At 48.0% G+C, this 27652-nt stretch overlaps 1 protein-coding gene across 1 annotated transcript; it reads right to left on the minus strand.

The window, feature by feature from the left end:
- Window positions 1–2627: 2627 nt before the first annotated feature.
- AHCY (adenosylhomocysteinase) lies at window positions 2628–22018 on the minus strand. The gene is made up of 10 exons (XM_058286946.2): window positions 21776–22018; window positions 15906–16096; window positions 11591–11666; window positions 9944–10093; window positions 8910–9022; window positions 8310–8517; window positions 8132–8219; window positions 7916–8033; window positions 6815–7009; window positions 2628–3500 (listed from the first exon to the last, which is right to left on the minus strand). The coding sequence occupies exons 1-10, from the start codon at window positions 21801–21803 to the stop codon at window positions 3369–3371; spliced, it is 1299 nt and encodes a 432-aa protein (XP_058142929.1). The 5' UTR covers window positions 21804–22018; the 3' UTR covers window positions 2628–3368.
- Between the last annotated feature and the right edge of the window lie 5634 nt (window positions 22019–27652).

The following is a 27652-nucleotide window of genomic DNA, read 5'->3' on the forward strand; positions in this document are numbered from 1 at the left end:
GTGGGCGGCACCATTCCTGGGCAGGCTGCACTTTCTTTGCACTGGGCGGCTCTCCTTACGGGTGCACTCCTTGTACGTGGGGGTCCCCTGCCCGGGGGACACCCCTGCGTGGGGCGGCACTCCTTGCGCACATCAGCACTGTGCATGGGCCAGCTCCACACGGGTCAAGGAGGCCCGGGGTTTGAACTGCGGACCTCCCATGTGGTAGACGGACGCCCTAACCACTGGGCCAAGTCCGTTCCCCTCATTATGTTTTTCTTCTTGTTGCACCATCTTGTTGTGTCACCTTGTGGCTCCTACCCATCATACCAGCTCACTGTCTTTTTTAGGAGGCACCAGAACCAAACATAGGCCTCCCATGTGGTAGGTGGGAGCTCAGTTGCCTGAGCCACATCCACTTCCTAATTTTGGTCTGTTTTGACCCAGTGGTGTGTCACGATCAACTAAAAAGTGGTTCCCATGTCATTTGTTACTAATAATAGTTGAAGTTCTAACATTTGTAAAATATATACATGTAACTTATATAACTTCAACTATAAGCACACAGGAAAAAAAAAAGGGGAATTAATTGTCCAAGGGCAGGACATCCCAGGGAACACCTAAAGCTGAATGAGCATGGGGAAGATCTGTTGATCCTCCAGTTTTCAGCCTGTTATCTCTTTCTCAGACCTTAGGCCACTGAGTATGACAAGGATTTCACTGACACTGTGTCTTGAGACCTAAATGTGAGCCTCTAGAGACAGTGTACTTAAAAAGTAGTAATTAAAGCAAATGCCATCCTTATATCAAGCAGATACATAGGTACTCGAATAGAAGAGGTAGAGATACAACCAGGGGAGTGCCGAGCACAAGGCTAAGGACTTAAGCCTGGGAAAGATGATCTCTAAGGAAGGGTCTACCTCATCTCCAGCACCTTGTGCTCACTTATTTATTCAACTCACAAGTAGAGGAAATGAACAGAAGGAAGGAATACTAAAGGGAGTCCCCAGCTGCAGCAAGCTACCTTCCACAGTGGGACAGCTCTGTCAAAACACAGCTTAAGTGGAGCAGTCTTCATATAATCATTCTCCATTTGTCTCACATGAGAGCGTGACCTTGGACTCAGACCAGAGTTGGAATCCAAGTGTCACCATTACTATGTGACTTTGGGTCAGCCCGGTTGGCCTCTCTGGGCCTGTTTACTTACTATCACTTCACGTCAGAGGCTGAGAATACAATAATGAACAAGCCACAGTCATGGAATGTACTGTCAAGTGGAGACATTCCAGGAGTCTGTACTGCTCAAGGATTAAACCCAAAGGCCTCGCCCTGGCGTTCGAGGCCTCTCTTTCTTGTCACGTAGGCCACCTTTCCAACCCTCTGTTCTCGTGGCTCCTCTACACCACAGCTAAATAACTCTTCCCCACCTCCACCCCTTTCACTCATACACTCGTTTAAATCGTTCCTGTGGCCTGGAACGTCCCTGCCGTCAGTTTATCCAGTAAAAACCTTCAGGTCTTTCAAAACCCAGTTCAAGTGCCACCTCTTCCCTATGCCTTTTTCCCACTGCTGCCAGGCACTGGACTTTGAAGCTGGGAAGAGAAAGGGAAATCCGAAGAAATGGCAAAGCTATTCGTAGGCTTGCCTTCTCCTCAGATCTCAAACATCCCAGCCTTCCCCATCAGGCCTACTGTTCAGTGGATGGCCTTTAGGATGGTCTTCAGCGACCCTTCCCAGGTGGGTTCTTGACTTTCCCTGACTCCTAAGACCAGAACAAGGGCTTAGTAAACGCCCATTTGGGTGGGATGTTGGAGGGAGCCCAACGTCCCATGCACCTTCCTGTGATTCAAATCATGGTGAAGCTGCTTACAAAAACTGTTAACCTTAACCTCTATGAGTCTCCATCCTCATTTATTTAAACTAGGATAACATTATTAAGATTGTTTTAAGAATCGATTGAAGTCAATCAATTACAGAATCCTAGTGCCTGGCAAGTAGGTGCTCAATAAACAACAGCCCTCCGGAATTTTTCCTTTTAAAGTAATGAAACTGTTCTAAAATTTTTTTGTGGTGATGAATGCATAACACTGTGATTATATTAAAAGCCATTGGTTGTAAAAAAAACCAAAAAACCAAGGAACACTGTGTTAATCCAGAGAAAAGTAGAAAGGGGGAGAAAAAATATGTAAGTAGGCCACAAAAAATAACGTAGAGGGAAAAAATATAAATAGCAATTATGACAAATAAAAATGGGTTTAAATCACCTAGAAAATGACAGGCTCAGATTAGATTAAAAAACAGTTTGGGGAGCGGGGGTAGCTCAGTGGTTGAGTGCCTACTTCATGTGTACAAGGCCCAAGGTTGTACACATGGACCTTGTACAATTCCCATTACCTCCTTAAGAACAAAACAAAGACAACAACAACAACAAAAACCAGTTCTTACAATAGATGAAGCTGAAGGAAAGAGTTCCCTCTTCACTTTACCCATCCTCCCAAGTCCTAGGGGTTATCTGCAGCCCGTAAAATACACACTGCAGACAACCCCTTCTGGACCAATCTCCTTGCTGTTTATCAGCACGTGACTATAACTCCTTGCTCATACCATACACTGATGGTAGTGAATTAACTATATAATAAAGGCTCAAATTTCTTTTAGGCACCAAAATTTTTATTTACCCACCTTCCTGTTCTCTTTTAACACATTATAAAACAAATTAATTTCTTTTTGACCCAGTGTTGTGATAGGAACCATCATGTCACAAAATAGTGGCAATCCTATGCCTGTCTTTTACATTTTTCTGGCCCCTGTCAACCTCTGGCTGTCACTTCTCTTATCCCCTTAACAATCTATTCTAACCACTGTAAAATGGGGGTTCAAAGTACCATCCTCATTGTTCTGAGGTTTAAGAGAACGCCCAGTGCTAAAGTACTTTCTTAGGAACATTCAAACTCCTACAATTCCTTGCTGCCCTTTAAGACTGCTTTTACTTATCTGTCATGGGCTGAAGGACCAGTAAGCCAAGCACATGGGTATAAAGTCCAAAAGGCTGGGTGAAGACCTAGATGGGAAAGTGACCATCTGCTGCTGACTTCGAGCATAAGGATTGACTAAACAAGCAGCTCCAAGACTCCTGAGCTCATGGTTTCCTGTAGGGTCTCCGTTGTGCCTCTATTGTGACCAGAACTTGAAGATGTCTCAATATACTTGCCACACTTGAAACAGTATGAGGGATACAGCAGAGGCCAAAGACTGAGTGACCAGCCCCAGGGAGTCAATGGGGGGCGACAATGACCAACCAATTACAAAGGTGGTGCCATTTGTTCTTGGATGGAGAGGTAGGTACTGGACAGGAACACCAGCTGGAAGGCAGAGGGCAGGCCTGGCTCTCAGTAGCGGTAGTGATCAGGCTTGAAGGGGCCATCACGGGACATGCCCAGGTACTGGGCTTGCTTCTCAGTCAGCTTGGTCAGCTTCACATTCAGCTTGCCCAGATGGGCTTCAGCTACTGCCTCATCCAGCTGGGGAAAAACACAGGAAGGCCTGAGGTCAGTGCTATGCTTTGAGACCTCTTACCCGCCTGCTGCCACCGAAAGAGGCAAACTGTCTACTGGTGTATGGGACATATGCATTACTCATATTACCTCCTTCTTTCCTCACAGCCAGCATGAAGTTGATGTATTACTTTTGGCAGCCCAGCTCCCTTTTCTTGAGGGGGAACCAAGTCATATTTCCTTTCTAAGTGGTCCTGGTGAGGCCATCAGTTATATCCCTTCCCAGTCCCCTAACAGACCCAAGTGGCTAACTAAAATACTTCTCTGGAATTTTTCTATGGACAGGTAGAGAAAGCGAAACTCTAATTCCATTGAAATTCTTAAACAGAGAGCGTATCAGTCTCAGCTCACCAGTGGCAAGTCTATCTGATAAGTGAAGTAAATGAAGAGGAAATAGAGCTCTGATGAGAGTGAATCCCTGGATCCAGGGTCTGAGTCTTAGCTATCTCCAATACAGAGCCAAAAATTCCTTTTTGATTAAACCAGTTGTGGTTATTTTAAAGTTATCCCACAAATTCTTGATAATTCTTCCTTCAAGAGGTAAAGCTTACTTCCCTTCCCCTTGAGTGACCCACTTCTACTGAACAGAATAAAGCAGAAGTGATGGTGTGCCACCCTGGAGATGAGGTCAAAAAAGGCACTGCAGTCTTTCTCTCCCATGGATCTCTTTCTCTGGAGAATAACCACCCATTTAAGCTGTTCTCAAATTCCTGGCCCACAGAAACTAAAATAATAATTTTTTTATTGTTTTAACTACTAAGTTTTGGAGTTAAATTGCTATATATCAATTTACTGTTTACAGAACGAATATATTATTCTGAACAGGGTTTCTCTACTTACCACCAAAAGGATCCTAACTAATAAAAAGAGTTATCATCCTCTTCATGATTTTTGTGTAAACTTACATCTTACCACCCCCTTTTACAAATGAGGATATCAAGGCATAAAAGCTGGAATGACTTGCCCAAAGTCATACAGCTAATAAGTGAAAGAGCTGGGATTCAAACCCAGAACCCTCTGCCTCCAAAGCCCCAGAACTTGGTCCTAATCATCCTAACCTATGGTCTCCAGGGCAGCTTTGAAAAGACTGAGTGGATACCTAGAAGGACAGAGGCTAGGGTCAGATAAGGCAAATCTCTAACTCTGACAGGGCTGAAATGCATAAAAGGGGCTGAAAAGGGCAAATAGTTGCATTTAGAGAAGGGTCAGTCATAAGTGTGGCTCTTGCTTTCTCAGCTTCTAGCTCTGAGTAGATCTCTTCCTGCCCTTATGGTCCCAATTCCCATCCCACGAAGGCATGGTAACATTTGACCACAGGCCAGCTTTGACATTCCCATCTGGTTTCACATCCACTGTCTCATAAGATCCTCACAAACACTCCTGAGAGGTAGATAGGGCAGGGTTATTCTTGTATTTAATAGATGAAGAACTGGAGCCCAGATAAGGGAGTTCTGTGCTCAAAGGACAGCAAAGACAAGAGCAGAGTCCAGCCCTGAGTCCATATCAGTTCTGGTGGTAGAATGAAGCCCTCTAAAACCCTTCCAAATCATCCCTTCTCCTGGCCCAGCCTAGCCCAGACTAGAATGACCTTCCTTCTCCCTGTACCCAACCCTAGAAGGCAGTGTGTCATAGTGGTTAACAATATGGACTGACAGAGCTGGGTTCCACTCTTTTCCGAGTACTTGACAACTGTAAAAAGAAGTCAATCTCTGAACCTTAGTTTCCTCATTTGTAGATAGATATAGATCAGTGATATGCGAGGTGCGTGGTGTGAGTACGTACTTTAATAAATGGTGGCTGCTCTCTGTGTCATCGCTGTTCACCAAGGCACCTAATCCTTTGCCCACACACGGCCTATGAAGTATGAGGCAGACGATGTCCTATCCCTGACTCATGCCTTGGCAGTAATGAGGGAAGGAGATAAGGATGGCACCAGGTGCTAGGACAGGAGGCAAGATCTTTGCCTCTTTTGCTTCCAACTCTGGCCTCACTTTAAATGTCAACCTTGCTCAACATCTTACCAAATTCAGCCATATTTCCCCCAACTGGGATTAGATGGAGATCAGTGGGGAATCTTTCTTACCCCACAACAAGCCTGAGGACCTAGCAGGCTGCACAGAACAGAGTAGCCCTTGAGGCCCTTATGGGCAAAGCATTTAGTCTGGTAAGACAGGGTCTCAAGGAGACTTGGGGGAAAGGAGTTGGCTGGGCCTGGGGGCAGATACTTCAGGTCTTGAATAGATACCTCAGGTCTCTCCCTACTTCTACCTCAATTGGCAGAACCAGCCTGAAAAGAGTGGAAGGGATGGTATGGGGACCCATACCATCTCAAACCTCTTCAGCAGCCAAAGGTTAGAGGAGAAAAAGCTACTCTCACCATTTAACTGATACAGAAACTGAGGCCTAGAAGGGCAAGTGGCAAAGTCAAGTTCATCAGTGACACTTGCAAAAAGAATCAGAACTTAAGTGTAACAATTCTGACACCTTAGGTGGGCAGGCTACATGAGTTGTTAGGATGAGCACTAGATTTGATGTCTGAGCACCGAATCATTATGGTTACCCTAACCCTCATACCCATGTGTCAGGTGCCATACTCAGTGGTTACCTGCATCATCTCATTCCAAGGCCACAAATCTGCAGCCTGTGGTCTACATTCAGCTTACAGATATGTCTTGTTTGACCCACTCAATGATTCTTAAAAACTGTAATGAGTTGCCTATATTTAAAAATTGAAAAAGTTACAAAGATCTTGAAATCTGGCTTCTTTTGAAAGGTTAAAGGCCAGTAGGCTTGCATTCCAGGGCAATGACAACTGAATGGCAGCCACCCCGTTTAGGTGAAACATGTCCTTTTCAGTTCATCAGTTCCCAACCAACTCACTTCACTCATTTACCTGCCCAATCCCCATGAGCCTGTGATCTATGATCTAAAGAAATCCTCTATCCTTAAGGGAGGAACAATTACCTTCCTTTTACAGATGAGGAAAAGGAGGCACAGGGAAGTTACATAGCCTCCAAGTGGTGAAGCTGAGATTCAAACCTGGATGTCTTACTCCAAAGCCCATGTTCTTCCCACCACCTAGCCTTGCCACTCTGGGCGTGCTCCAGGGTAGTCATTCCCCACTTGGGGTCTCAGTGTCCTCCTCTGTCAAATGGGGGGGATGATTCCTGCCCTGAAGGACCCTGTGAAGATATCTAAGAGGGTAGACAGACAAGTATTTTGTAAATTCTAATGAGCCCTGTGTAGGAAGTCCTTGGCCTGGGGAGGAGGTGGGAACTCACCTTCTTGGGCAGGAAGTGGACCCCAACAGGGTACTTGTCTGGGTGGGTCCATAACTCAATCTGTGCCAGCACCTGGTTGGTGAAAGAGTTGCTCATCACGAAGCTAGGATGGCCCATGGCACAACCCAGGTTGACCAGCCTGCCCTCAGCCAGTAGGATGATGCGGCGACCATTCTTCAGCCAATAGCGGTCTACCTACAAATGGGCAGAAGAGCGGTGAGGCCTGCCAGGGAACTGCTCCCATCATCTACACCCTACCAACTTGCCTAGCATGCCTCCCTGCCCCCAACTGTGACCACAAGAGGCCGGAACTGCCCCAAACAACCTTTGGGCACACACAATCAACTGCCAAAATGGGAACGCCTTGGCCTCCCTCCCAGAGATTCTAATTTAATTGGTCTGGTATGATTCTGCCAAAGTTGAGAACCCCTGGCTTACTGGAAGAACAAGAAGTGACAATCACCAGCCTCAATTCCCCAATTCTCCATCTCCTCCAGCTGCCTTAACAGGCAGAATTAAGCTTTTCTCCCCCTCCACATCCCTTCACTTGTAATCCTTCACCCCTCAGTGCCTCCCACACATTTCCTCAAAAGCCTAGATTTCCAGGCTACTCCAAGAGGCCTATTATAGGTCTAAAGAGGTCTTTGATGCCCATCAAGCATTCACTCAGTCATTCACACATTCAATAACCATTCACGGACACGCATCAGAACCAGGCTCCTTTCAGGGATACGTTAACCTAGCCTCTACCCTCATGGTTCAAAAGGGGAGGCAAAGATTAAAGGGACATCCTCTAAAAGCCTCCCTGCCTCTTCCTCCCCACCCATTGTTTTCATTTACCACACAGTACCAAGGTTGCTCTTTCTAAAACAGCAACCTTATCGTGTGCATCTCACCTGCCTAAAACCTTCAGGGACTTCTGCTGCCCTCAGGATAAAGTCCAACAATTCGAGCCTGGCTCTGATACCAGGCCCTCCTTCTCCTCACCCCACTGCCCAGCTTGCAAAAGTCTCATCTGCCCTCCAGGGTGTGCAGCCCAAGAGCATATCCCTCTTTGGCCCTCCATCTGCCCATTCGGCTGGCAGGGCTAGAGTTTCTCACCTGGGGCTTGATGTTCACCTTCTCCACAGCATGCTCATTGAGCCACTTGACATCAATCTCCACATCAAAGTGTCCGATGTTACACACTACGGCATCATCTTTCATCTGCTCAAAGTGCCTACGAGGAAGCCCAAGCCCATGGGTGACCAGCAAGAACAAAGAGCAGACCAATCCTGTCCCCTCCCTTGCTCCCCAGGACCCCCACCTGGCACCTACCGGCCAAGGATGATGTCAATACAGCCTGTGGTGGTAACAAAGATATTGCCCTCCTGGCAGGCCTCATCCATGGTGGTCACCTCATAGCCTGTACAGAGATGGTGGCGGTGGTTACTGGAGGTGGCCTAGCTCCCCCTTTGGCCCCAATCGCTGGTAGCCAACCCTCACCCTATCATACCCTCCATGGCGGCCTGAAGCGCGTTGATGGGGTCAATCTCAGTGATGATGACACGGGCCCCAAAACCCCTGAGGGCCTGGGCACAGCCCTTGCCCACATCGCCATAACCGGCTACCACCGCCACTTTGCCTGCAATCATCACATCTGTGGCCCGCTTGATGCCATCTATGAGGGACTCCCGGCAGCCATAGAGGTTGTCAAACTTGCTCTGAAAGGAGAGGTCAAGAGGATAATGGGAACAGGCAAGGCCCTGGGGCCAGGTCCACTTGAGCCAAGGAGTCTTCCACAGGGCCCAGGAGCTGCAGATCCATTCTCAGCATCTCAGCCTAGTGGACCCTGGTCCGAGCCCCGACCTGTCCCTTCTGTGACTCTTCCCCAACAGTAATTCTCCCCTCAAGCTCCTCACCTTAATCAGCTACAAGACCTTTTCCCTAGCCTCTCTTCTGGGTCAAAGGCCTTCGGAGCAAGCCAGCCCTGTGGTCATTTTGTATGTCTTCCCCAACTACTTTCCCCCCTCAAATGAGGGTTTCATGTCCCCAGCCTGCAGCCTTCCCAGGAGCCTTTCTTCAGGGGCCTACTCCTGAGCTGTGCTGGGCTCACCTTGGTGACAGAGTCATTGACATTGATGGCAGGCACCTTCAGGATCCCGTTGGCCATCATCTTGTAGAGGTTGTGGACCCCAGTCGTGGTCTCTTCAGAGATACCTCGGATGCCTGATCAAGAGGGAAGGAGATGAAGCTCACTCAGGCTAGGAGGGGCTGCCTGAGGGAAGGGGAGGCCTCTGGGATGAGGCCTTGAGAGCCTTAGAGAGATCACATATGGACTCACCCAAATTGCTCTTTTTTTGCTGCTGAATACCACTCCGTCTCCTGGGTCCCCATCTCCGTGACACAGTCCACCCATCACCCAGACAGCATGAGGGCAGAGTCATCCCTGATATCCCCAATAGTGAATCAATCACTGGCCTTAACAATTCTACCATTCCCATGGCCAAAGCTCTATGGCTGCTTCCATCGTCTCTCACCTGGTCTACCTGCCACAATCCATCCTCCACACAGCAGCCTTTTCTTTTTTTCCTAGCAGCCATTTTTAACATGGAAATTTTTCAGAGAAATCTTTTTAAAAACTCCAATTACTTCCCCTTGTTCTTAGGATAAAGCCAAACTCTTTTCTCTATTAAGTCCTCACACAATCTGGCCTTCACTAAAGCTCCAACCTCATCCTGTAATACTCCCCTGCTCCCTTCATTCACAGCTGCCATGCTGGCCTCCTTTCAGTTTTCTCAAGAGAATCCTTTCCTGCCCCAGGACTTTTGTACTCGGCTCCCTTCCTGCTCCACTCCCTCACCCACCTCTCCTTCTACAAAGCTGGCTCCTTCTGAGCTGTTTGACCAGGCCCTGTCCTTGCCCTTGGGCTGTCATCTCATCCAGGTCTGCCCCAGCTGTTCTAGCCCCATACCATTAGAAGCCAGGAGGCCAGGTTCCAGCACACTTGCAGGCACCTGCCATTCTCCCATCCTCCATGGAATCTCCTGCTTGAGGAACTGGGAATCCTGCCAGGTCTGCTGCCTTCATGTGGGTGAGCAGGCCCCATCCGGGCTGCCAGCCCCCAGCCTGTCTGCCCACCCTGCTCACCTGACAGAAGCTGTGGGTACTTGGTGTGGATGAGGTTAGTGAGGTCACCGCCATCATCCAGAATCATGTTGAGGGGCCCGTCCTTGAAGTACAGAGTCTGCTCGATGCACCACAGGTACTCCTCGTCTGTTTCACCCTTCCATGCGTACACTGGTGGGCGAGTGGCACATTAAGGCCTGGCCCTGCCCACTAGCTCCTTCCAGGAAGCCACGGGCAGAGCCAATACTATCTCCTCCCTAATTCCCATCCGCAGCATCTCCAGCCCCTCTGTGGACTCAGCAGTGATAAGAACACAACTCCACAACTTGGAGCCAGAGAGACCTGAGTTCAAAGCCTGGCTCTGTTACTCATGCCAACTGTGGGATCTTGGGCAAAGCACTTCACTTCCCTCAGCCTCAGTTTCCTCATCTGTAAATAGGGTTCACAATACTATGGTTTAAGTAAAATGGAGGCCAAGTAGAGAGCATCAGATAAGGGTATCTGGAAAGAATTATTTCCTTTTCACCTCTTTCTGCCAGGGCCCCAGGGACTGTATCATCAACCACAGTGACCAGGGCACTTACCCATCATGTCTATTGCCAGGATGGGGATGCTGTAGGCAGAGGGACCATGCTAGGCAGGACCTATGAGTCCGGATCCAGGACTTAAGGGCCCAGTGCCTCTGTGGTGGGTGGTCCTAGGCAAAATCTGGCCAAAAAATTACTAATAGCTATTATGATGGAGCACTTCCCTGTGACAGACATCACAGTAAGTGCTTCATTCCCTAACTCATTCTTCCTCAAAGAAACCCTGTGAGGCAGGCATTATCATCATCATCGTTTATAGATGCCCAGAGAGGAGCTAAGAGTTGCCTGGGTCACTCAGCATGGTATTCCAGAGTGGATACCAGGAGCCAGGGCTGCTGACCTCCAGCCCAGGCTCCTCCCATCACATGGTATGACTGGGACACAGGTGTGGGGCTCCCATGAGCTGTCTATGGGAAAAGGATGCCAGCCAAGCAGGGCCAGCTGCCCTTCCCCCACCTGAGCCAGACAATGGTCCTGAGAGCTAGGCTTTGGAGCCCACCAAGGCTGGGGGAGATCCTGTTCAGCCCTGGTCAGTCTCTTGAGGTGTCTTCACCCCTCTCCCTTCAACCTTCACCTGTGGCTGGTTAGTAGGAATCTGAAAAATCCTATAAACTATTCCCCTCCCCAAACCCAGGCAGACATGTATCCATTTCTCCAGCAGCTTGGGAGGATGTCCTTCCTTTTTAGTGGTTCCACTGACTCCCCCAGGGCTCCAGACCTTTGGCAATGGATCTGTGGCATTTTTTTTTCTGCCCAAATCTCTCCCAGATTTTTCTGGAAACAGACCCATATCCTTCCTTTAAGGAAATCCCCCTCCCCTCTACATCATGTGGTTCCCAAACAAAAGATCCCATCCTTCCTGGTCACATGAATTGAGTTGGGCCAATAAACAAATTCCATAGGACTTTAAATGACAGTGGGACAAAGCAATTCTTCCTTTTGGGTCACTAGGCTGCGATTTTGTGGCCATGACTCCTCTCCCCACCATAGGGGAATCTGTTGCCATGAGTCAGTGAAGCAAACAGGGAGAAGCAGAGCTCCTTCATGCATCCCTACGTCCCTGGCAGCAAGCAGGACTCACCTGGAATGCCAGCCTTGGCAATGGCCGCTGCAGCATGGTCTTGGGTAGAGAAGATGTTACAGCTGGACCACTGTACCTGGAAGAGCCAGCAAGATGGAGCTGCTGGTCACCGATGGCTCAGAAGCACTAGGGCAGCTGAGAAGAAATCAGGAAAGCCCTGGAGACATTTGAGATCTAGGCCCAGCCAGCTCTCAACCATAGGCTGGTGACCTGGGTGAGTGGATGGGAGCCAGAGCAGTAATAAGTTCTGACTTAAGTTTCAAAACACCACTCTGGAGAGCAGATGTGGCTCAAGCAGTTTGGTGCCCGCCTCCCATATGGGAGCTCCTGGGTTTGGTTCCCCGTGCCTCCTAAAGAAGACACACAACGAGTAGACAACAAGCAAGGGAGGGTTGAGGGAGGGAGCAGGTGAACACTGGGAATTGGCAAGTACGTGGTCAAAACTACAATGTTGAGAAAGCTCTTTTGGCTTTGACAAGGAAGGGTAACTGGTTTAGGGTGTTGGTTGGTGGGGCATTTGGGACAGGGTGCACCAGGGACAATCTTCTAGAGAATGTGTGAGTGAACATTTTGTCATAGTGTTGTATCAGTGCAGGGAGACCCACATAATGAGTGGAAAGGAGTTGGACTCACATCCTGGGGAGGCCCGATATGTTCTCAGAGGGGAGGGTGTCTCTCAAGAGCATGGGTGGGTCCTAATAGGGAGGGACAGATTAGTGTGTCAAGCCCTCAGTGTTGTTGCAAGTATCTATGAATCTTGTCCTTCAAGGAGTGGAGCCTGGTAGTCGCCATGGGTCCTGAGGGGAGGAGGAGGGAGGAATTGAATAGATGGAAGAGGGGGTATTTAGGGGGCAATGGAAGTGCTCTGCATGATCTTGCAATGATGGATACAGGCCACGTTAAATTTCATCAAAAATTTATAAAAGTGTATGGTCTAAAATGTAAAGCATAGTGTAAACCATGATTTACATTGACCATGGTTAGTAGCTATGTTTCAATATTTGCTCATCAGTTATAACAAATGTACCATCGACATGTAAAAAGGTTATTAATAGGGAAGGGGGAAAAGGGGGAGGATGGTGGGTATATGGGAGTCCCCTATATTCTGTATGTGACCTTATGGTGACCTAAAATTTCTTTGAAGACAAACTAAAAAAAGTAAGACGCTGGGGAAGAAATGGAAGAAAACGCCACTGGACAAGACAACAGATATTACAGTGATAGAAGGCAAAATGTCAAAAAAAAATTTTTTTTTTAATATCCCACTTTTTTAACTTTACTTTAGTTTTTGTTTTCCTAAATTATTATGTATTTTATTTCTTATTTTTTAACTTATCATTATTATTTCATTTTCCTATTAATTGTATTTGGCAATATTCTTGGCTTCATTTTTGAAGAAGTTTTGGATCACAGAAGGGTTACAACTATGGCAGGGGAGGATCTTGGTGTAAGGTGTCAGTGATGGGGGATACATGGAAGTTCACCTGGGCAAACATATAATAAGGTATATAAATATGTTTAAATAGTCATGGGGCATTGCCACAGTGGGTGGAGATTCACACAACAACAGAAAGAATATTGGATTCCCATCCTGGGGAGCTCTGTTCCATTTTCCAATGGAACAGCAACAATCCCTCAAGTACAGGGACAATGACTAGTGAAGAAGGATGGTCCAGTGATGGGCCCTTGATATTGACAACTATGTTTAGGAGCCTTTGCTCTTGAAATTGCAACTTAGCATAGCATTGTAGGGTGCCTAAGAGTTACCTCCTGAGAGCCTCCATAAGGCCTTTCTCTAAGCCAAACTCAGCATATAAATACATTACCTTCCCCCCAGTGTGGGACATGACTCCCAGGGATGATACTCCCTGGCACCAATGGGTTACTACCAAGCACTGGCTGGTGATGCAACTGGAAAAAAGACCTTGAATAAAAGGGGCAAAAGGTAAAGACAAATGAGTTCATATGGCTAAGAGACTTCAAAGTAAGTCAGGAGGTCATCAGAGAGGTAACACTTATGCCTGTCTCAGCAGGATCTCATAGACAGCCAAAGTAGATACTACCCCAAATAGTGGGGCTCCTGAGGGCTCCAGAAACACCCAGGTCCTAAAGTCATGACAGATAGCTCCAGAGTTTGGTACCTTGCCAGTGTTCCCTACTTTGGAGTTTGGAGTACTTTGGAGTGCTCCCAAGTGTGACAGAGTTGGACTCAAATGTGACTTCTCTACACATGCCTCTTCTGTCCCTTTTATTTGAACCTATAGTTGGTGCTGCAGTTGGTAGGTTCCTAAGTCCAAGAGTCTTGAATCTCTGGGCTGACCATGTGCCAGCTGGGCTGACCATGTGCCAGCTGCGCCCTGAATCTCAGCGGAGATGCAACACCTACTCTCCAGTTCATTGGACTCACCCAGGAGAACTAACAAGAAGGTGAGGATGGACAACCACCACACCAAGGAACTGAGAGGGTCTACAACTGCAAGCAAGAGAGTCCCATCCATTAGCCATATGGGATCGAAGCCCCCTCTCAATTAGAGGTGGAGTGGGCATCACCATCCCAGAATCTTAAGGACTAGGGAATAAAATATGCCCTAGTGGATTTACTGGTATTCTACTATAGACTTCTTGTGATTCTAGCAATGGAAGAAATTATATCATTGATATGGAGACAGTGACCACTGGAGGTACTGAAGTCAGGGAAAGGGAAAAAAAGGTGTAATATGGGGTATTTTCAGGACTTGGAATGTCCTGAATGACACTGAAATGATAGATACAGGCCATTATATAACCTGCCATAACACAGAATTGAGTGGGAGAGAGTGCAAACTATAACGCATGCTTAGTGGCAATGTTCCAAAATGTGTTCATCAATTGCAAGGAATGTACCACACTAATGAAAGATGTTAATGTGGGGAAAAGTGGGATGTGTGGGGTATGGGGCATATGGGAATCCCGTATATTTTTTTATGTAACATTTTATGTAATCTAAGTTATCTTTTAAAAATAAATTAGAAGCATATTTTTAAAAAGCAGCAACAACAACAAAGAGCAAGACAATGAGCAGACAATGTGCAAAAACAAAAACCAAGCAGGGAGTGGATGTGGCTCAAGCAGTTAAGCACCTGCCTCCCACATGGGAGGTCCTGGGTTAGGTTTCTAGTGCCTCCTAAAGGAAAAAGAAAAAAACAACAACGAGCAGACAACAAGTGCAAACAATGAGCAAAAACAAAGAGCCAAACAGATGAGGGAGTCATCTTAGGGTGGGGGGCAGGGGACATCACTCTCGTGCCATGTGGAGCAAAAACCATAGAGAGGAAAGGGTAGAAGCAGGAGAAGTAAAGCTATCCCCAAGGTTCCAGATGAGAAATGTGGCCATAGCAGTGTAGATGATGAGAAGCTGCCAAATTCCTGGTATATTATGAAGGTGGAACTTAAAGAATTTGCTATGGAATTAGTTGAGGGTTAAGAGAGAAACAAGGGTCAAAGATGACTTTCAGGTTCTTGAACTGAGAGAACCTGGAAGGTTGGAGTTTCCATTTAATGATGCAGGAAAGACTGAAGGAAGAGGAGGGGGTAAGGAAATCATAAGTTTGTTTGCACATGTTCATTTAAGATGTCCAAGTGAAGATGACAGAGTGACAAATAGATATACACATCTAGAGTTCTGGGCAGAGCTGCAGGCTAGTATATACATTTGGGAGTCATCACCATGACTACTATAAAGTATTATAAAGGATAGAATTAGCCTACCAAGAGAATGAATATTGAAAAGAAAGTCCAAGGACTGAGGCTGGAGTACTCTGTTGTTTCTGGTCGCCCCCCACCATGCTCCCTCTACCGCTCCTTGAGGATCTCTCTTGACTCCCTGAGGCTTGGAAAAGCTGTCAGTCATTGGTACACATGACCCAGACTGAATCAACCAGAACACCCCACCCTCTGGCAACCATGATGGGTCTAGGGCAGGCACATGATACAAGAGAGCCAAGGTAAGCCAGTCCTTAGATGGCTTAATGGGACAAGGGGGTTGACTTTCTCCTCCTGGGCCTCCTCAGTCAGGAGGATGTGAACTAGGGCCAGTCAGAAGCCATCTTTCCTGTTAGAGAGAAAACCTTTTTTCAGACAGTCACCACAAAGGGTGGCAGTCTTGAGAGATGGAGAAAAAACCCAAGTAACAAGACTGGAGTCCCTGCATCCAGCTGGGCCCAAGGTCACCACCACGCTTGAACTTCTTTCCATTCTCTCACAGTCTTCTACCCTGGCTGAACCTAGTGGAGGCAAGAGACTCGCCTGGAGTATGTCACACAACTGTGGGCCTCACCTCAGCACCCAGGGCGACAAGGGTCTCAATGAGCACGGCTGTCTCCACAGTCATGTGCAGGCAGCCAGCGATGCGGGCACCCTTCAGCGGCTTGGAGGCCGAGTACATCTCTCGCATGTGCATCAGGCCCGGCATCTCGTTCTCCGCAATGTCCAGGGCCTTGCGTCCCCAAGAAGCCAGGCTGATGTCAGCTGCAGGGCAAGATGGATGGGAGTTCTGTGAGCAGCTTCATCCCACTACCAGGAAGCACTGTCACTTTGAGCACCCTGACCCTTTGTGGACTCAAAACACAAGGGCTAAGCAGCCTGGTCACTGCATTCTTTCACTCATTCAACAAGTATTTATGGAGCCGGGGCCCTGGTGTTAGAGCAATCAAAAACGACAAGGCCCCTGCCTAACTGCACCTCACAGCATGAGGGAAAACATATCTAATCAAATTACCACACAGGTACATGAACATTACAGCCCAGACAAGTGTTCCTTTGAAAAAGGGCTATCAGATTGTACCTCCTATAACCCTTTTTGCTAACACCTACTAATCACCAGGTCACTCTTCCTTGTTCCCCAAAGGTTGTAGCTCCTGGCTCTCCATCTTCCTCTTACTCATCCTCAAGTCATCACTCTTGAGGATGTCAACACTCAGAGATGCTATCACACTCTAGACAACCCAGTTCCTTGACCTCTCTAAAGATGTGAAAATGCTTCTTTCCCACTCTTGATATTTCTTTCCACAGAAGGAACTCAATAGTGTAAGACTTTGGTCTCGCTGACCCAGGGACAGTGGAGTGATTTGTCTGACTATAATCTTGGGAGGAACATGCTAAGCTCAGCAACTTCTTCTTTGCAAGCAAGTGCCCACCTACCTGCAGGAAATGGGTATTCTCTGCTCTTCCACAGAGAGGCCTGCCCAGGCCAGCGCTTGCCTGTAACTAATGGTTAATACCGAATTTGAGGGTTATTTGGCTTTCACACTAATCTACCTCCTCTGGCTTAGATGTTACTAGTAATAAAGGTTATATTTGGGCCTCTGACACTCCAAATGTCTCAAATTTGTTCAATTCTCAGGCAGGAACAAAGGATACTTTGATGGGCTCTCTCACTATTGCAACATTCTTCTCTCCAATGATATTGACCTCCTCTCTCCCCTACCACAGTAGCCCACTCCTAAGATAATTCCTTAAGTCAGGGTTTGCAGACTTCTCTGAGGATAGGAGTCACCTGGCATGCTTGGAAATCTTCCCTGGAAAATCTGTTTTAATCAGTCTGGGATAGGGCCTAGAGCTCCTGGTGATTTTGATCTTTAGGGAAGTTTAGATCCTGCCAGTTTCCCAAGGGGGAAAGGGGAGGGAGAGAGGAGTCTCTGTAGAGAATTTTAAAAGGATATTAAAACTGATTAAGCCGGTTTGCTTTCTACTATCACCATGCACCTAAACCATTTCAGAAATGAAATACTCCTCACCATACAGCAGGGACCATTCTGTCCCCACTGCTGCCTCCACACCCTGACCCTCTTGGTAGGTCATTGCAGTGATGATGACTAGTCACTGGAAATCTTGATTTCAAGTACCCCCACTCTGGTTTTGTCTCAGCCTTTCAATTATCTCCTTCTGCAGTTCCAGCTCCCACAATGCTGTGGCCTCTCAGAACCTCTAATTCATTAATCCTACCAGTTCCACTATCCCACTCCCAGCCCCATGTTCTCACCACCTTCCTTCCACAGTTTAAAATTCCACAAATTCTCCTGCTAAAATCAAGCCTTCACAAACCACTCTGCCCTTTCCCTCTGAGAACTCACTTTGTAAAACTCCCTCCCTGGTTGAACCCAACTGTCAGTGCACCAAAGCCACTGAGGCCAGGAGGAAAATCACAACCACAACAACAAGTCTCATTTTAAATTTAAGACCACAAATCTCAAGGGACACTCAACACACCCCAGCAATCCTACAGCAACTTCCTAGAAAATTAACTCTTCTTTCATCCTCTCCAGTCTTCCAACACTTGTCTCCATTGACTGACAACATCACTACACAATTCATTAAGAATTGAGAATTGTGCCACTCTCCTTCCATGGAAACCACTAGTCCTCCTCATCTGTAGCTACAATAGATGAATCATTCTTGCTCTAAGACCAATCCTCTGCTGGGCCTTGATTCCATAACCTCTCACTTCCTCAAAGACTTCACTATTCCCCTGAAATGGCTCTTCTCAAGGCCTCCAAAGACCAGTCTGATGGCCAAATGTAATGATCAGTTCTCTAAGCTCATGTCTCTTGCAGCAGCACTGATCTCATTCATTACTCCCTTTTTGAAACCCTTTCTCTATTTGGCTTCTACAACTCTGTCCTCATGTGGTTTTCCTCCTACCTCCCTGGCTCCTCTTCCTTTAGCAGATTTAGATGTTTGAACATCCTCCAGACTCCATTATGTCCCTTTTCTCTTTTCTTTTACCAGATGAGCTCATCCAGTCTCACAGATTAAATACCTTCTATCCAGTGATGACTCCCAAATTTTATCTCCAGTCCAAACTTCTCCCCTAAACTTGAGATTTATATAATCCAACTGTCTATACAGCATCTCCACTTGGAAATCCAACTAGCATCTATTATGGTTGTGTCAAGTTTGAGTCCTTGTGATTCCCTGCCCTCCTGCCTCATCTGTTACTCCCCCAATGCTCCCATTTTAGGAAATGAAACCACCATTCAGCTGCTCTGGTCAAAAACTTGAGTTAACATTTCTTGGTTCCTCTTCTCCCCTTCACCCCCTCCCAACCCTGTTAGCATACTGTTGGTTCAACATTAAACTATAAGCGATCCAACCACCTCTCACTACCATTGTCCAAACTGTCACTTCTAGATGGACCACTGAAGCAGCTTCCTCACTGGTCTCCCTGTTTTCACATACCATTCCCCAGAGCAGCCAGGGGAAGAAAGTGTTTTTTGTTTTGTTTTGTTTTTAGGAAGTACTGGGGATTGAATCCGGGACCTCAAACATGCGAAGTAGGCACTCAACCACTGAGCGGCACCCACTCCCATTTTTAAATTCAAGTTATATCACCACCACTACTCTATTTTAAAAAATCATCACTTAGGCCTTCAGGAACCTACGTAATTCACCCAATACTCCTTGCACCTCTCCACCTTCATCACCTCCTACTTAGCTGCTCAGCCATAGATCTCTTTTCTGTTCTGCAGACAAGTCAAGCTCATTCCCACCTCAGAGCTTTTACCCAAGCAGTTCCCTTAGCCATTACCCAAGCACCTGATACAGGACCTGGCACTGTTAAGTGCTCAACAAAAACCTGGAAACAGGAAGAACTTGGTTTATTCCTTCAGAAGAACAGAAAATGTGCCAGTAGAGAGAGTAGGAAAATGAGTCAGGATTATATTCCCAAAGAGGTGGGAAGGACCATGACCAGATTCATCTTTTGAAAAGAGCCCTCTGTCTCCTGAATGGATCTAAGGAGATGGAAAGAAGTGGGCCCAACTCCTCACTCATAAAATGGAGACTGTAATGCTACACTGTCATAGGTAAGTCTGTCTCACTACATTCCTAGGGTCACTTTTGTATCTCCAGTGGCCAGTAGAGCCTATCACAGAGGAGGGGTCAGCAAATGTTTACTGACCCTGTCTGTTGTTAGAACGAGGAGAGAATGAAAGGGGCTGGCACAGGATAAGGGTGGCAAAAAAAAATGAAACAAATCTGAGCCTACTCCAATCTCCAGCATCTAACAATTACAAGTGGCCTGGAAAGGGGTTTGCTCCACATCCCATAGTTGGTCAATGGGACTGGCAGCCAGGTGGGGCTTGAGCCAGAGACCCATTTCCAGGCTCCTGGGAAGGGCGTAGCTGTCTGCTGTTGGGGACAATGAATTTAGTACAGTCTTCTATCAGCGTCTGTCCCTCCAGCTAAAAATAACTGCGTCACTGCTCTCATGGCAGCTGTGCCAGCCCCAGAGCTTTCTGTGGTACCCTCAGCTCCAGGGGCACAGGAGGGGCTGGCACCTCAAGATCTGGAGTTCTTGGTACCCAGGAGAAATGAGGACTTGAGGAGGTCACAAGAAATGAGGACTTGAGGAGGTCACAAGAACACCTGTCCCAGGACAAGCCAAAGGAGCAGCAAGACTCTCTCTCTGAGCCTCAGTTTCTTCATCTGTGAAGTGGGGATACCTTGCTATGCGCTGAGGATTAAAGAAGATGCCATATGGGCAAAGTCTGGTACATAGTATACGCTCTTAGTGAGTTTCCTTCTTCCAACCCTACCCAGTCAAGCTCCCCTACTTCCAACCACAGCCTTGTCTCCTTGTCCCTGTAGTCCAGTGGGACCTTCTCCCATATAACCCAATGCCCCCAACCCTGACCCACTTGTCACTCCACAGTATAACAAACCCCCATTCCAGCCACTGATGTGACCTTGACTTAACCTTTCTAGGCCTATTTCATCATCTCCAGTATAGGAACAACAGTCTACTCTATTCAAATGCAATGAATGTACCACAAAGATGGGGGGGGGGGAAAAAGTCTACTCCAGGGGCTACTTGATGAGCTAACATTTCTACAGAATTTTAGTATCACCCTAGGCAAGTCAGTTCCTCTTAGAGCCCTGGGCAAGTTTCTTCCTCTGCATAACGTGATAATAACAACCACCTCTAAGGATGATCCTGTAAACATAAGCAAATCACCAGACACACAAGTGCTCCATAAATGTTGGTGCCCTTCTCAAAGTTTAAGGGTGTTTTCAACTTACTTTAAAAACTGCTAGCCAAACCAGACCTCAAATGTTCAGAAAATAAGAATGATACAGCAAAATATGCAAAAGGTTAAAACTGGTGGATCTGGGTATGGGGTGAGGGAATTATGTTGGACTTCTCCGTCTGGGGTTTCTATTATTTTTGCAAATTTGAAATTATTTTAAAATGAAAAATTAAACAACAGCAACAACAACACAAGAGCTGCTAGCCAGCCTGAAATGTTTTTTGCTGAAAATTCATTAGGGTTATTCCAAGTGTGTATATGTCTATTTAGTGGTGAAAAGGGTGAGCTAAGTGGTTAAATGGCCTAGGTTCACCTCCTGCTCCACTTTCCAGCTGTTAAGATCATGGGCAAGTTACCTTTATTCCTCTGTGTCGCTGTATTCTCATCTGTAAAATGTTGAAAATAGTCGTCCCTACCCTAAAAGAGCCGTGTGAATAAAATGATTTAATCTAGAATAAAGCTAGAAGGCAGCGCCGATTCCAGAGCAAACGCTCAATAAATGTAAACTATCAGTATATCAGCCTTCAATCCGTGGGACAGCAGGAAGGCTTTTCATAACCACTCCAAATGTTTTTCGAGATTTTCTGCACGACTGCCCCTTTGGCCAGGTGTGTGACCCCAGAGGTTGAGTAACTAGCCCAAAGTCCTCGGCATGTTAACCAGTGCGGGCCTCGGGCTCTCTCAAGGCCTCTCTCCTCAGGCATCCTTCGGGGTTCCGGGACCCTCATCTTCCCAGCCGGAGGCCCAGAGAGGGGTAGGCACTGGTCCTGCACCACACTGACCAGGAACCGATGCCAGGCCCAAGAGGCAGGACCCGGGCCCACCAGCCCCGGCCAGGTCCGAGTGGAACACGCTGCCACTCTAGAACCCCGGAGCCCGCGCGGAGACACCGGCCTCGCGGGGCACGCCGGGACACGTAGTTCGCAGCCGCCTCGAGCGAACGGCTCGCTGCCGCGCCAAGACTCCAACCCCCAGGCGGCTTCGCGCGGCCAAGATTCCGCCGGGACAGCGATTCCAGAGGGTACCTGTGCGCCCGGGTCCGACCCCCGCTGCCGCCTTCCGAGAGAGACCCCCGGCGGATGCCGAGCGGACCCGGCCGGCGGCATTTCCTGTCACTCACCGACTTTGTAGGGCAGTTTGTCCGACATGCTGGCGGCGCTTCCGCACGGAGTGATGGGTACGGACGTAGGGGGCCGAGCCTCTGACTGGGGACGGGGAACGGGCGGGCGGCGCTGGGCAGGGATCTGCGCGTGGTGGCGGCGCCTTTAAATATCTCCCTCTTAATCGCATATTCATGAGCCCCACTGAGGCCGAGCCGCCCGGGGCGGGGCCCAACCCTCCGGGGCGGGGCGGGGCCGGAACTGACTTGGATCCTGGCGGAGAAGCCTAGTCGGATTTTACCCCGAGTTCTCCATCTACCCCAGGTGCGAGGTCCCGGACGGGCTGGTGGTGAGGAGCAGAGAGACCGAGACTGGGGCCGTTCTTTCATTCATTCCGCTACTGCACGTGATGGCGAATGCTAGCGGAACCGGTATTCTAGCCAGTTCACTTCTCCAAATTTCAATTTCCTCATCTGTAAAATGGGCCAAACGATACCCACCACACAGACTCTAAGTAAAGTGGTGGTATGTCAGGTACCTAACACATCTCAGACCTTCTCTCTTCCCCCAAGTAACTCCTATCCTGAGTTTAGGTAAATTTGCATGCCTTTCTTTGTACTTTTCCTACATATGTATAAATTGCTAAACAATTCATAATATCTTTTTTGTGTTAAAATCTTTATAGAAAAGGTATCATACTGTACTTATCTTTGTGCAACTTGCTTTTTTCCTCACCATTATATTGGTAAAAGTCATACACTTAGCTCGTGTATTCATTTTTTGCTGCTGAATAGTATGATTTATTTATCTGTCCTCCTGTTGACTGATATTCAGGTTGAATACTGTCACTATTAAATACCTGGAACAATGAAAATTTCTGTACTTGACTATTGGTGCCCTTGAGTGGGCTTCTCTGGTCATAAGCATCCCTAGGGGTGGAGTTTCTAGGCTGAAGGCACACCTTTAACTTTCCTTGATATTGCCAAATTGCTCTTCAGGGTACTTTTTTCCATTTACCCTCCCACCAGCAGTATCTGAAAGGTGACCGTTCCACATCTCCATCACCATTTGGCATTGTCGAACCTAAATCCTTGCTGAATTTGGGTGTGAAATGTGGTTTTATTTGGGCACCTGTTATTAAATTTAATTGGAACCCTTTAGCATTTCTTAGCTGGGGATTCCCCCAGCTGCTGTCCCATGTCTTCCCTCCTCTTCTCAAACTTTTTCAGAGTTTTCTCCATCCTCAGTCTGCCCTTCTTCACCTCCTACTCAGTCTTTGGCTGAGTGGCTGGCCTCCACCCCCAGGTGTCCACTGAAACTGCTCCAGCCAAAGGTGTCAGGGAACCTGGCTGATTCCAACGGATGTGCCTCAATCTGCATCTCACTGAACCTACTCACTGCAGCACACCACGGCCTTGGCCATGCCCTTGCCCTCCACTTACCTGACTCTCCTCCCACTGTTCACATGGTTCCTTCTCCAGCCTTAGCAACATCCTTTTCCTCTAGTGCCTTCAGGAGATGATGTTCCTATTTCTTCTTCCTCTGCTCCCTCTTCCAGGGCCATCTCACCCACACTTGTGGCTGTAGTGACCACTTGTATCCATTTGGTCTGTGTGTCCATGGGATAAGGCCCTGCCTTAACCCAGAAGCCCCTGCTTCCCTTCTCAGTCACATACCCCTTCTCCCCACCCCCAGTTACATCTATAGTAAATTTTATCATAATCATTCCTTTGCTATTTGAGTAGCCCTACACAATACATTGCTTAGTTTTGACAGTTTTTCCCTTTGTATAAATGGAATCATACTGCATATATTCTTCTGAAACTTGCTTTTCTCTGTCAACCTTGCTTTGGGGATTCATTCATATAGGTATGGTAGCCATGGTTCATTTATTTTCATTCCTGTATAATATTCCATTGTATGAATATACCCCAATTTGATCTATTTATTCTGTTATTGATGGGGATTGTCTTGTTCTAGTTTTTTTCTGGGTCATACAGTAATTCTATGTTTAACTCTGAGGAACCTTCAAACTGTTTTCCATAGTGGCTATATCATTTTACATTCCCACCAGCATACTCAAGGGTTCCCATTTCTCCACATCCTCACCAGCACTTGTTTCCTTTTTTTCCCCCTAAAAATATCCATCCTAGTGGAGGTGAAAGTGGTATTTACTAGCTTCATGCAGGTGCATCCCAGCAATACCTGCTCAGGCCTGCCCACACTTTTGTGTCCCCTCCAAAGACTTCTTGCTCAGTGCATTCTTGTGCATTTCCTGGAAGCTCAGGGGAGTTAATGCCTTGTGGAGAGACGTTGGACCAGTGGGTTTCAGGAGCTGATGGGTAAATACTCCCCGCCTTTCTTCCTTCAGAGGAATGTACAGACAGGGCCATCTTCATGGATGTGCCACCTGTGCACACATAGAGCCTTCATGATGCCCCAGGAGCACACAAGTCCACTGGGCCCATGATGTGTGGGAGCTCAGCAAGACCCAAAGTGAGTACAACATAAGCTTGTACATCGACAGCTGGGTAAATAGGACTTCTGACAGCCCCAACCATTCAAACCACAACGTCACTGTGCACAGAAAAGGGCAGTGGGGTCTGAGAAATGCTAACCATGAAGGAACCCTATCATGTACTTTCTTACTCATGTCACGTCTCTGTATGATACTGAAATGATTACATAGAAGAACAGCTAGACAATCCATAGTTCCTTGACTTTTCAATCCTTCCTTACTCATCAGTAAGCTGAAAGAAGAGAGTGTTGATAAAAATGGACATATCAGAAAGGTTTTGTGCAGCATTTCTTCTCTCTGGTAAGAACAAAATAAATACATATGCATATACAAGCTACAAAATACAAACTGTGTGATTTTGGTGATTCCATATGTGATTCCATATATGAATTAAATTTAAAACTGGCATTATACATATAAAGATACTGGGAATATGGTGTTGGAGTAAGCAGGCAATGCTCAACTCTCACAAAAACAACCGAGAAAGAGCCAAAAGCTGTCCAAGGGACCTACTTTGAAGGTCAGCAGACCAGGACAGTGTTATACAACTCCCAGGAGATTGAGTGACAGAGAGGAAGAACCCAAAACAACATATGAGCTACCAAATCCCCGTGGTTCCTGTCCCTCATTCCCAGGTTATTAAGCCAGGATAAAACCCCTGGCTCACTGCAGCCAACTGAGATGGGAACAGACGGCTTACTCCCTGTCAGCTGTTATAAGGGAAAAGGGGGGAAGGGGAATTGGGGGGCTTCTGTTCATTGAATTTGGCCATCAGAGCCCGCTTTGAATCTCGGTTTTGGGCAGATCAAAACACGGGAAAGCAGAGATAGAAACCTGCGGTCACCCCTCGGGCTGAAGCGTGGTTTGCTGGCCTGGCGGGGGAGCGGCCGCGGTAGGCCAAGCCGCTGCCCCCATAATAGGGTGGCTGGTCGAACTCACCGCCACCCCTGAAGGAAGCTCGGCATGGGCGCAGAGTGCCCTCGGGTCTCCCCTTCTCGGCAGCCATGCTTCCGCGGCCGCCCCTCCTCCCGGATGGCGCCACACGATGCCTTCTTTCTCCCTGTGCAGGCGCAGGGCGGAAAATTCCAGTCTGCCCTTTTCCCCTCCCCCGACAGCAGCAACAGCCAGGTGTGGGCGGAAAAATCCAGCCCGCCCTTTTCCCCTCCCCCGACAGCAGCAACAGCCAGGTGTGGGCGGAAAAATCCAGCCCGCCCTTTTCCCTTCCCCCGACAGCAGCAACAGCCAGGCGTGGGCGGGAAACTCAAGTCTGCCCTCCACCCCAGCAACAGCAGCCACCAATCCCTAAACCCTGCCCCTTCCCCCAGCAACAGCGACAGCCAATCCCTAACCACCACCCCTCCCCCATCCAGTACCGCCCACTGACCTTTCGCCGGCAACCAATCAGAACAGGGCATGGCTTCGACCAATCAGCCTTCCCCAGCCCCTATAAAACTGTTGCCTCTCCCCCAGTAAAGTGGACTTGCGTGTTTACCTTGTCTCCGCGGTGGTTCTTCTGCCGTGCGCCCTCCAGTCCTGAGAGCCCCCGACAAGGGCCTGGCCTCCCTTGTCCCCAGTTCGTCGCCTGCTTCTCCGGGCGACCCCTTCGTCGCCGGCTTCGCCGGGCGACCCCTTCGTCGCCGGCTTCTCCGGGCGACCCCTTCGTCGCCGGCTTCGCCGGGCGACCCCTTCGTCGCCGGCTTCGCCGGGCGACCCCGTCAGCCGAACCGCGCCACCCCTTGTGAGACCGATCCCTCGTCTGCTGCCGGACCGACCCCTCGTCCCAAGTGGGACCGACCCCTCGTCTCAAGCGGGACCGACCCCTCGTCCAGAGCTGGACCGACCCCTCGTCCGCAGCCAGACCCCACCTCTACCGACCGAGCAAGCCGCAGCAGTTGGCGCCCAACGTGGGGCAAAGCAACCCCACCACAGCCCAACGTGGGGCAAAGCAACCCCACCACAGCACAACGTGGGGCAAGGTAACTCCACCACAGCCTCACTCTATAACCTGGCGGCCCCCCCCTCCTCTCTTCTCACTGTGGGACTTCTCTCGTGCAACATTGCTGCTACCTGAGCCTTGGCTACCTCATATGATCCACGGCGGTCTGGGAGAATCGCTGGATGGCTTTCTCCTTCCATGTTGGGGGCTTATACCGACCCGCTATGATTAAGAGGAGCCTTGGATTTCTCGGGAGCGCGCGCTTGCACGTCTGAAGTAATCCTACCACAGCCCTACGCCCTCCTCTCTTCTCACCTTGGGACTTCTCTCGTGCAACATTGCTGCTACCTGAGCCTTGGCTACCTCATATGATCCACGGCGGTCTGGGAGAATCGCTGGATGGCTTTCTCCTTCCATGTCGGGGGCTTATACCGACCTGCTATGATTAAGAGGAGCCTTGGATTTCTCGGGAGCGTGCGCTTGCACGTCTGAAGTAATCCTACCATAGCCCTACGCTCTCCTCTCTTCTCACCCCTATCTTTTCACTCTGCATTGCTGCTCCTGAACCTTGGTGACCTCATATGATCCACGGCGGTCTGGGAGAATCGCTGGATGGCTTTCTCCTTCCATGTCGGGGGCTTATACCGACCCGCTATGATTAAGAGGCGCCAATAAAACTCTCAGGAGCACGTGCCTGAGCACCTCCACCCCTGCCTTCACCTCTGCCTCCTCCCTTCTGCGCTTGCTCCCCTTTGCCTTGCTCCACTGCTCGTCGTCCCGCCCTCCCCTCGTCGGGGCCTTCTCTTGGCCCGCGACCACCGTCAGAGCCCCACCGGCTCCGACCCCTCGTCTCACCGCGCACCTCGGCTCCCATCGCCGCGCTCTCAAGGTAAGGGCCCCTTTTCTTATCGGCTCCAAAAGGCCATTAGCAATGGGTAACATCCTATCTGCTAAGCAAGCCCCACAAGTTCGGGCCCTCGCCGGTCTCCTAGACACTCACCGGTGTAAGATCTCTTTCAAACAGCTTATAATCTATGATATGCTATATAAAAAAGGATTTAAAAGCAGCTATACCAAGAAAGTAAGAGTTATGAGTCAACTGTAAATAAATTATATATTTCTGTTAATGTGTTGTAATTGTTCTGTGTTTGTCTGTCTGTTCGTTCAATGTCAATGTATATTGTGATACCTCCGGATGGTAAATATAAATTACTGGAAATCTTTAAAAGAGCTCTATTCAAATGGCCAAAAATTAAATAAGCGCTTATATTAATACTTAAGTTTATTATATTAATATATAAGTTTAAATGTTAATAAGATATCTACAATTTAAAAAAAAATTGTAAGTCTTAATTAACAAAATTAACTATACGTCTTCATAAAAAGTTGTTCTTGCCTAGATTAAAATGAATAACTTATTTTTCTTCACAGGATAATATAAAG

This window comes from Dasypus novemcinctus, chromosome 24, assembly GCF_030445035.2.
Source record: "Dasypus novemcinctus isolate mDasNov1 chromosome 24, mDasNov1.1.hap2, whole genome shotgun sequence".
Classification (NCBI taxonomy): Eukaryota; Metazoa; Chordata; class Mammalia; order Cingulata; family Dasypodidae; genus Dasypus; species Dasypus novemcinctus.

Coding starts and splice junctions, on each gene's coding strand:
- AHCY (XM_058286946.2), bottom strand. CDS start 21,803: ATGTCGGACAAACTGCCCTACAAAGTCG. Junction 8,034..8,131: donor ATTGACATCATCCTTGGCCG/GTAGGTGCCAGG, acceptor GCTTCCTCGTAG/GCACTTTGAGCAGATGAAAG. Junction 7,010..7,915: donor AGGTGAACATCAAGCCCCAG/GTGAGAAACTCT, acceptor GCCCATTTGTAG/GTAGACCGCTATTGGCTGAA.